A 10,762-nucleotide genomic window follows, 5' to 3' on the forward strand; every position below is an offset into this window, starting at 1 on the left:
CGGTTCGATAATGACCGTAGACGATTGCCATGAATGGTCAATGGGCGAATAAAAATCAAGACTTGATGAACAGTTTTGAAAGGTTGAAAAAAAATTGTATTTATACTCAGTAAAATGAAGATTATACTTGTATATTATTTCACAATACCTTATTATTTTATAAAAACTTGGTAGCTGAGATGCTAATTCCAATGAATAACAACATTTCTGTTTTTTATATTATGCAAGAAACTGAATCATTATATTATCGATGCTTATTAAATGCGAGTGAGAATTGAGAATATAGATAGATATCTATGTAGATATATGTTCACACCGTATTATAAAAAAAACATTTTATTGCACATATGGTAACCATAGATAAAATATGCATTCAAAATGTTTCAATAGTCCTAAAATTATCACTAAATTTGCGAAGCAAAATTCATTATATTTCACGTTTAAACTTCCCTTTGTAGGGAAGGGATCATTAACAAAGGGAACTAGTGATCCCATGTACCATTTTCAATTAGGTTCGGTTCCCCCTGGCAAACCATCGTGTTTAATTTCTGTTGAATTGGCCACCATGGACTAACTAAAGTGCCTTCATGCTCAACTACTTATTCACCACTCCATGATCGCCCATGAAACTAATATCATGTTTTTTGTTCCGACTAATAATTGATAATTCTGCATCGTTATTATTATTTTTAATATAAAAGTCGATACAATTCCAAATTGTTCTAACTAAATCTTAGAATAATATTCCCATAATGTCTATAGAACTGTTTGAAACAAGTGAAATTGCAAATGCTAATAGATACACAAAGAGAACCAATTTAACTCATTTCTAACATATTTTGAGGGAGGCGAAGTTTAGAAACTTCTCTATTGAACACACTAATAACAACCAACAGAATGAACTTCGCTGGAGGCGGATGCTGAATATATCTTGCCCACAAATTAGGGGGTCTGTTGTTGGCTTCAAAGAAATGTATTAATTTCAATAAATAGTATTTATTTCTACTGATTGACATTATATAAATGAAAAAAAGTCTATAGCAAACGACGTAACAATTGTAATTTTAAAGACAATGTACAACGATGCTAATAGTATCTGTATCACTTGTGAAAATAATATAAGATATACAAATTTAACCCACGCCGGTTCACATAGGTGCAAATAGGTGAGTTTGATAATGTAGCTTTGAATGGAAGAATTTTAGTCGTTCAGTATTAGTGGACTTTAACTATTAATAATAAAAAATAATGATCATTACATATACGTATATTTTACTAGTTTAGGTAGATATTTTAAACATTATTTATTTGGAGACCGCGAGTTTCATTGTAGAAATAATATTGATTTAATATTCATAAGACAAGATTTCCATATTTTAATATTTTAAATACTAAAATTGGATACTAATTTTAATTTGCTAACTAATTTATAAGTTTAACACAGATACGTATATACGTCTTCAGAAGTTTGCTAGTTGAAAATTGAAGCCCGGTTATTTACTTAAATTGATTTCTAGCTGAACTTCTACTCGGCATTCGCTTTGATGTAGATAAAGTTTGTTAGTTGTTAATTTGATATCATTTGGAATATTGGTGATAATATCGGTACATTGTAACGGCAACATTTTGATATACATAGCAGAGGTAGGTATACCTTATTCCTATTGACGAATGAAAAAATTAAATTGTCACATAATTAAAGACATTACACCCCTCCTTATGCTTAAAAAATTATTGAATCGGGTTGTAGGTTTGGACCTTAGTTGGTTCCCGTTGGATTAAAAATATATACCGAGCGAAATGTGTGCATTTAAAGTGTTGTGTTCACTACAACTTCGACAGCTAATAATAATAACATTAAGAATAAACAGTTTCATTGTTTATTTTTAAATTAACTTTTATCATTTAAAATCAATACTAACAATCATTTTTTATTGTTTCAGAATGAGAAAACTTTGTTAAACATCGGTAAACCGGTACAAATGTGCGAGAATGCGTTACTATGGACAATATAAAGGCGTGGGGTCGCATTCGAGTGTGATGTGAGAGACATTATGACCAGTAGTAGCCGTTGGTTGGCCATGTTGGCGGTGGTGGTGGCTGCGGGGGCGGTGCGGGGGTGGGACTGCGTCTGCAACCCGAGGGAGTGCGAGGCTTTGGAGCCTAGTGGTTGTCCAGGACTTGGAATCGTGGTGTGGGATCCTTGCAGGTGAGTTTTTTTTTAATTTTCTGGACCATTTAAATACTTTTCGTCTTAGTAATAAATTACTTTTAAACTTATTACGGTGTACATTCGTATGCCTAATTTTGATTTATTTACATAAGTGTATATATATTTTTGATTGTCAAATTATCTCCACTCATTCATACTCTCTTTCTCTAAGGTTGTATGGAAGAGATTACATTAGCGATAAGACCGCCTTTTGTACCCCTTGTAATATTTTGTTTTATTTTTCATTACATTTATTATTAATGTTAAATAAAATTAAATTGGATAATTATTCATATTTTCGTTAAATGTATTCCAAATATATATAGAAAATACAAAAATATTTACTCATAAATTTTATATTCATAAGGAATAATTATAGTATAATGTAGAATGTACTTCTGTAATTATTATTTAAGTAGTACGCGAATAATCCACTAACATATAAAAGGAAGACGGCGTGTTAAACTGTGAAACTACCAAGGACGTCAAACAATTCTCACATATCGTTAACTTTACGTAACATACGGAGACAGGCAACTGTAACCAACTGTTAAAAGCAGTTCGCTGGTTCACAACAAGCATTTCCAGAAATTACCAAAGTAGCACTGAACCTTTATAATAGTTTACTAGTATAGTACTATCTGTTATGAAAACATATAAGTTTCTTTTCGTCACGTTTTCTTTGTAGAATTAAAATCGTTCATTACAGAAATAGCGACATTTATCCTCATGTTAATTACCATATAAATATTTTATTACTCTATGGATATAAACCACAGATAAAATAACACTTGTAATAAAATATACTTTCCAAGAATATGCACAAAAGTACCAACATAGATGGTTCTTTGAACAAAACACAACACTGTCGAAGTTCACTACACCTCATTTTCTAAAATTACCAATGTAGCGCAGAAGCTTTATAGTAGCTTAGAAGTTGAAAAAACTTATATGTTTCTATAAGTTTCTTACAACTTTCTTTTCATCAGGTTTTCTTTGTAGAATAAAAATCATTGCTTAAAAACCGCTTCATAAAAGAAGCGATTTTAAAACATCGATTTTTTCATTTATTTTAGAATTTTCATAGAAATTAGCATATAACTTAAACTTTAGCCTCGTAAAATACTCAGTATACAAACACCCAGGGAACAAATTACATGAGATATATATTTATCTGATGTTTATAGAATTGTAGAAATAAGTTCTAGAAATAACACAAATTACTCGCTGTCTTGAAATAATATATACCTAATAGTATACATAAATTCAAAGAAGGTTAGTAGTATATGTACTACCTACATTCGTTCTCTTATGATTTAATATTGATGGATAGACTTTGTCTAAGAAACCCCGCAGGGAAAGAAATCTAACATACCTAGAAGAACACTGGCGTATCTATTGTATTACAGTTCGAAGCATCCATTACGGAGATTCAATCACTTCAGGTATTCCATAAGGGCTAAGATTAAACTGTTTCTTAGATGCTATACTACAAAGGGTACCCGTATTATATAATAATGGATTAGCAAGAGACCCTAATTTTGTGAGTACATAAAGCAAGGCATATTTAGTCTGCGTGTTTTTTTTTGTTTTGTTTACCTGAGTGATACCTCCTTACTTCTTAACTTACGTTAACTAACTATAGATGGTGTAGATATAAAACTAGTTAGTTTATTAAAAATTAAAGTATACTACAAGAAAATAAAGCACTTGAAATTTTCAAAGAAATTTCTTAGTTTTATTAAAATAAAAAGAAATTTTCTAAATTATTTATTTATCTACTTACCTACTCTAATATTACTATATCACTATATTATGCAAATGGAGAAAATAAAAATATATATATGCCTGGGAGATATCGTTAGAAAAGTTTGCGACTGTATAAAGTCTAATATATATTTTGTATAGTCAATGATATATTTTGTATAAATATTTTATTTACAAATCTAGTTACTTGCATTGAAAAGATTTATATATAAGTTTAAAGATTATGCATAATATTTAGACTTTTTATTATAATGCCCGTTCACTGAGCCACCGTATTTAATAAAAAATATTTGTTTGCTAAAAGAAACGTAAACGTACATTTCGAACGTTGATAATTAGTGGAAAATCAATAACGTCTACGTGCTTGCTTCTTCTAAGTCTACATAAAAAAGTAAATAACATTTTCATTTCATGAGTATTTACCATCTTCATTATTAATAAGTTCAGTACGTATTTCTACCTGAAAAAGGTAATAATAATAATCTAACTGTTAATAAAAGAAATTAGTCTATATAGACAACTCAACAAAAACTTAGTTGTTAATGTTTTCGCTATAGACTAAATTTATATATTTTACTTTATAGTTTGTTTCAGTATAACTATTTTTATTAGAACTGAGTATTTGATCATTTAATTTACAATTAATAGTTAAAATTCCATTCAATCATTTTCATTTGACAATGGAACAACGGTATAACTCTACCTATTTTTAAGGTTTTAAAGACATTGTATGTAATCAGGGAAGCTTTTTTTAATGTCGATAATGATTACTAAAAAGAGATTTTCTAAATTGCCCATTTGAACGAGTGATAAGAAGTTACGCCCCGGCTAAGTTGCAGTAAATAGCTAGTTTTTACCTTAAATGTATTCAAACTTACACATACAATTCTTATAAATAAAACATAATTAATGAATCCAAGTAAGGAATAATTTACTTAGTTTTCTGCATGCATACTGTTAAGTTGGCTGTAACTAAATCCGTTATTTTGAGAACACTACTCAAGAGATTTCACAAAGATCTCTGGTAACAAAAGGTAATTATCGAAGGCTTTTGTCCAGGAGACGTTTCCTTATTACGAGTAGTATTTTCCTTTACATCAGCTTTTTCATTTTTTTTGCCCGCTGCTGTTTATGAAGCAATAATTAAGTGGGTAATACAAATTTTAACTAATAATTGAAATTAATAATCATCTAACATGATATAAAATGAATCTAGTTCCGAGTTTTTTTACATCGTCAATATATTATATACTACTTGGTACTTAATATCTGATTAGTAACAGATAAACAGAAATCAATGCAATTCATAAAAAGTAATAAAAACATATAGGAAAATAAATATTAAGACAAAGCAATAATTTATGTGAATATTTTGTATTTTATTAAATGTTTGGACGACGGACTATGTTATCCTTAATGTACTTATTTACAACATTTGGTTCTTTTGTAATATCACAGATAACATAATATTACATAGTAATATATATAACAAAAGGAAAGATGATATTCGTAAAGTAGGTATCAAAATCAAATACAGGAACAGAACTCTATATAAAACTTAAATACTTTTTTTGATGAACCAATTTCAACAACGTGAACCTGAATAATGCGAAAAGCAGGTAGGTACAGTCATAAATACCTGCCTGCTTTACTGCCCTGTGAGTCACCCGAGAGTATGTTATTGTTTAAACTAAGAGAGGATTTATTGTTAATGTAGATTTAATTAAAAACTAGCAAAGTCCACGTGGTCGAAAATAAGACTTCTAATACTGTAAATCAATGAATTACTGCAAAGAAAAAAAGATTGAACAAGTCAGAGCTATACGAAGGGACTGATCCACTTAGATGAACTTCGTTCCTGATCTTCAAAATAAGGAAACGGGCCCACTAATACAATTACAAAACTTTCGTCTTAAAGCTTAGTTTAGTCGCTAAAACATAAACAAATAATACGTTGTTAAAATTATTAATAAAAAATAGTTATATAGTAAAATTTAATCGTGAACAAAATCAAAGAAATTTCACTAATTTGATACAACTGTCAATAAATTTTCATTCAAGAGTCCCGTAACTAGCCTAATAAATAGTATGCTTAGTTTTTTTTATTTTTGTATGTAATTGAATAATGAAGGACCCTGGACAATTAACACAGTGCCATTTAGTCTCACGGTAAGCAAAGCTTATGTTATGGTTACTTGACAACCGATATAAATTCTTAAATATTCTAAACACAATGACTAAACTTAATAAAATTATGTTTAATTAAATTAATATATTGTTACTAGATAATAACTATAGACCGATGTTATAAGTCGATAGATCAAAGTTTTTGGGTTAAACACTGTAGGAATTGGGTTCTTTGTATTGAATACAATAACTGAAGTTTCTAGACTAGACGGTACTTATTGCAAGATAATAATGTTCTAACTCTAGTCGAGAAACTTTGTTTTGCACAAAATATATTAATCTAAGATTAGGTATTAGAATTAAATTCATAATTTTGAAAGTTATTTTTAAATATTACTTATGAAATTTAACATCATATTAATATACCATGACGTTTATTATCACAAATGGGGTAATAAGTGATGTTAACAATTATCGACATCGTGGAGAAAGCACACTTGACATGCTCACATTACGACATTACTTGGATTAATTTGGTTATTTATTAGTTTTCCACCACCTAAAGAGTCAGTGAGAAATATATATTGACATAAAATGTTTCCGATGTCCAACAGATTTGAACTGACGACCTTTGGGTTCCAAGTTGGGTGGTAAACCACTAATTCTAAGTACGAGCGTAGAAATTAATTATATTACCAATACCGTGAATCGTATCTTGAAATAGCCTTGTCAAAGGTTGAGCCCTAAATCTATCAAATTATAACCAACTTGATTAGACTCTGACCACTCAACTGAGATCACCGTTAATTGTGTTAGTAAACTATATTCAAGCTTAAGCTCTACAAGTTCATATAAAGTTTAGAGTTTAGTAAATTTAATATAATCCTTCCTAAGTACCGTCGATATTTACATTCTATTTAGGTTGAGACTTCTTGTTTAATTTGATTTCAGTCATAGATTTAATTACGAATATTGATCAGAACATAACGTCTAAGTAATTTATTATAATAACCTCCCTTCTTCCCTAACTAACTAACACCAGAAACTATAAGAAAGGGGGTCTTTCTTTTAGTTTCTGTAGCTAATCGCCATCAAAATACCTCTTAATATCAGCGTGTGTTGTGTGTGCGTTTTTTAAACAACTTCAAAAAAGGAGGAGTTCTCATTTTTAATGACTATGTTGAATTGATTTTAAAACTATAGTCCCGAAATAGTCTCATTTTCAACCAGCTTCTGTAGTGTAATGGCAGTTTCTCGTTCGTGTTTTCCTGTTGCAATAGTAAATTGAATTTTGAAGACAGTTTTCATTACACTACTATAAGTACACTATGAATGAAAATTGCTTTCACAACTTTATTTTGATAACTCATTAGTTATTTGTATTGTGTACACATATATAAAAAATAGTTGCAGTCGAGGTTCAGTTCGATAAACTATTACCCGCATAATATCCACCGCACCGGCTGTGACCTTTAGTTTTATTGCTCTATAGCGTGCTTTTCTTTACAGATGCTGCAAGGTTTGCGCAAGGACGCTAGGGGAAGACTGCGGTGGTTTCAGAGGGACTTGTGAGCCAGGCCTCAAGTGTTACGAAGGCTCGTGTACGCCGATAACGTGAACTAATTAAAACAAGACTTGTATTATATGTGTATAGTGTTGAATAGAGAAAGAAACATATCCCCAGTCAACGTAGAAAACGAGAGGACCAGACCTGGCGAGGATAAATACTTTGGAATATTTGGAACCTCACGAGACATCTAGGCATGTCTGTGACAATAAATTAGTGACGAGTAAGGGGCACATTTTTGAGGTAAGAATTATGGACAGATAAAAGTGTACATTGTAACTATACGGCTGCCGATGCATTGTAAAGATTATTTCTTTCGGAACGAGCGCAAATTTCATTTTAATGTCCCAACTCCGCCTGTGGAGGAAACGATAAAATCTCCAGTTTGCTGTTCCCTCGTTATGTTGCTATTCAACTCTATGAAAGGTTCTCGAGAAATTTGTTTGTAGATACAGTCTGCTTTGCAAGTAAGTAACGTTGGAATATTTTATGTACTGACATTAAAGTTAAGCTGTTGAAATGGAGTAATTGTATTTATTATGGCAATCAAAGTTATTTCGATTTCAACCTTGTATTTGACATTTCTAAAATTTAATAACATAATGACCACAGTTATATTTAAATATGATTGAAGAACAAAGCCAGAAATTTAATTTAACATTTAGGGAGCTATTACCACTCCATACCATCTATGACGTGTGTACCACTAAAAAAAGTAGAATGTTCAAAGTTCGGATACTTTGTTCTTGAACAATAAATTAATTGTAAAAATCCCACACCCACACATTTATATTTCCAATTTATTATACTGTCACGTTATATATTTGTTGTCTATAATTATTATCTGCATGTGTCTAAGCTAATTTTATAATATACAATGATTTTATTAATTTATTTTGTTCTGACAAAATGTTAATATTATATAAAAACGAATTATGGTTTTTCCTAAGTATTGTCTACAATTATAAAATTAATAAAATTTTAATATTTATTTAAAACAATATATACTTAATATGAATTAAATATGATTATATATTGTTTTAAACTAATTATATGAATGGAATTTAATATGTTGAGATTTAGACTGTCATAAACATCGTATGGTTAAACAGAATAGTTAAAAATAAACAATTGTAATTAACAACGTATCTATCTATATTTCTGTGTGCTTCCATGTTACATGTAGCTCGTTATATGTAATGTATTGCTTAATCATAACTAATTCAGTTTTAATTCATTCGTTGTAAATAAATAAATAAAATATTGTTTCTATCATCATATTGTACGTATAGGTTGAAAAGAGAAATAAATTTTTCTTAGTTCTGTAAATATAATCTAATTAGCATTTTTATCTCGTAGTTTAATTTAAAAAGTAGTTTTAAGTAGTCTACTAGAATAAAATGCTGCATTTGTTTTGTACTTCCGTTACATATTTCTATATTTTTTTTTGCGATCGGAATGAGTTTAATTCGTTTAAAAAAAAAAATTACAGAAAGAGGTATACTTTTATTTTATATTAAGAAGTAAATAACTGTATCTTAATAAAACAATATTTATATCCATAATAAAGATCTGTGTATCGTCCGGTATACTTTTAATACTTTTAATAACTAATAACTTATCATTGTTAAGTTACCATCTTTTTACAATAATGGACAAGAAAATATTGATGACTGTATATAAAAAGTAGCATAAAGGCGTCAGAAGTAATTAGGTACCTATTAATAAGACATAACTTTGTGTTGTCTTCAGTAATAAGTGTCTTGGTAAAAAATTTTTTTAAAACATACATTTTAGAGCATTGAGAAACAATATTTTGCATATAATACTTACTTACTCATTGAAATAACATGTTCAATAATATTTTATGTGTGTATTGTTAATAATTATGCAGTGTAAATGTTTCAAGTGTAGTTTAAGATGAACGAATTCATAATATTATGTGTATGGTTTATACAATAAAAACAAAAGCACTTCTATAAATCTGCTGAGTTAGGCTGACGTATTCCATTATTCCACAAGATACAGACCAAGAGTGATCTTAAAAAAGAGAAAGAATTAAATAGATAATGTAGCAACAATATTCCCATAGATTAACCTGCGTTCGATCTGTGATTTGATGTTTGCTATCATTTCTTACATGGTCATAATACCTTGAAACCGGTATATACATATGTATGAGTCTAACATGAATTATATAACGTATTAAAAATTGCATATACGTTTTTAATATGAAAAATAAATACTCTGTTTGTCTCTCTATTCAATTCGTGTTTTCCTTCTTTTTTTCTATCGATATGTTACAAGTATGATAAGAAGAACTCGAAACCATATAACAAGCCGAATCGTGATACTAGTAGAATGGAATATCTCCCCCGAGAGGGAAGGAGATCAAAAGTGAGATAATATGATAACTCTTACATGTTCAAAATACTATATACATTTTTATAATTACAAGCAGTATTAATAATTGAATGACTATATTATTATTATATTCTTCGATTATTTCACTTTGTTTGCATGTGTTACATGTTAGTATAGCACCTTAAGGAATATTAAATATCTGGCCTAATTTAAAATCTGAACATTATTTAGGCAATATATTTTTATTTTGCTAATGACTTAAAAAGTATATTGTATTATATATATTACAATATTCAATATTAATAAGTGAATCGAAAAAATAATAAAGTTAAATTTAAGATAGTATTTAACTTAATGTAAAAGTATGGCGAATATATAAACTGTCTTAGACACGAGGGTATAAGAAAATTAATTTATTTACTTACATGTTTAAAATACTATCAATTGTTGATATGCATTACACATGTTCATGCCTTTGTTATATTACCTACAATTCTACCCATTTCTTTGAAGAAAAAGCAGTGAAGACACTTGACCTTCAGTAGAGAAAAGAAAGAGTGTAGTTATGATTTGTTGATTCGTTCGTTTTAAACTACAGAATAAATTGCTCATGTATATTAGCCACATATAATCAAAGTGTAACCTGAATTGAATATTTGATATTGTAAGTTGTACAAATGAATAAAATAACTTCAGACTTACTCGTTAATTGTGCACACATTGAA

The 10,762-nt window shown here is 29.1% G+C and overlaps 1 protein-coding gene across 1 annotated transcript in view; it reads left to right on the plus strand.

Moving 5' to 3' along the window:
- Positions 1-9,600, plus strand: part of LOC131847871 (insulin-like growth factor-binding protein 7) — a 38,110-nt gene extending 28,510 nt beyond the window's left edge. The window contains exons 2-3 of the mRNA XM_059197560.1: positions 1,944-2,209; positions 7,616-9,600. Of these exons, the coding sequence (XP_059053543.1) occupies positions 2,055-2,209; positions 7,616-7,724 (264 nt within the window). The 5' untranslated portion in view covers positions 1,944-2,054 and the 3' untranslated portion in view covers positions 7,725-9,600. The remainder of the gene's footprint in view (positions 1-1,943; positions 2,210-7,615) is intronic.
- Positions 9,601-10,762: the final 1,162 nt, after the last annotated feature.

The sequence above is a fragment of the Achroia grisella genome, unplaced genomic scaffold (assembly GCF_030625045.1).
Source record: "Achroia grisella isolate CSIRO2021 unplaced genomic scaffold, CSIRO_AGI_Agris_v1 utg544, whole genome shotgun sequence".
Lineage (NCBI taxonomy): Eukaryota > Metazoa > Arthropoda > Insecta > Lepidoptera > Pyralidae > Achroia > Achroia grisella.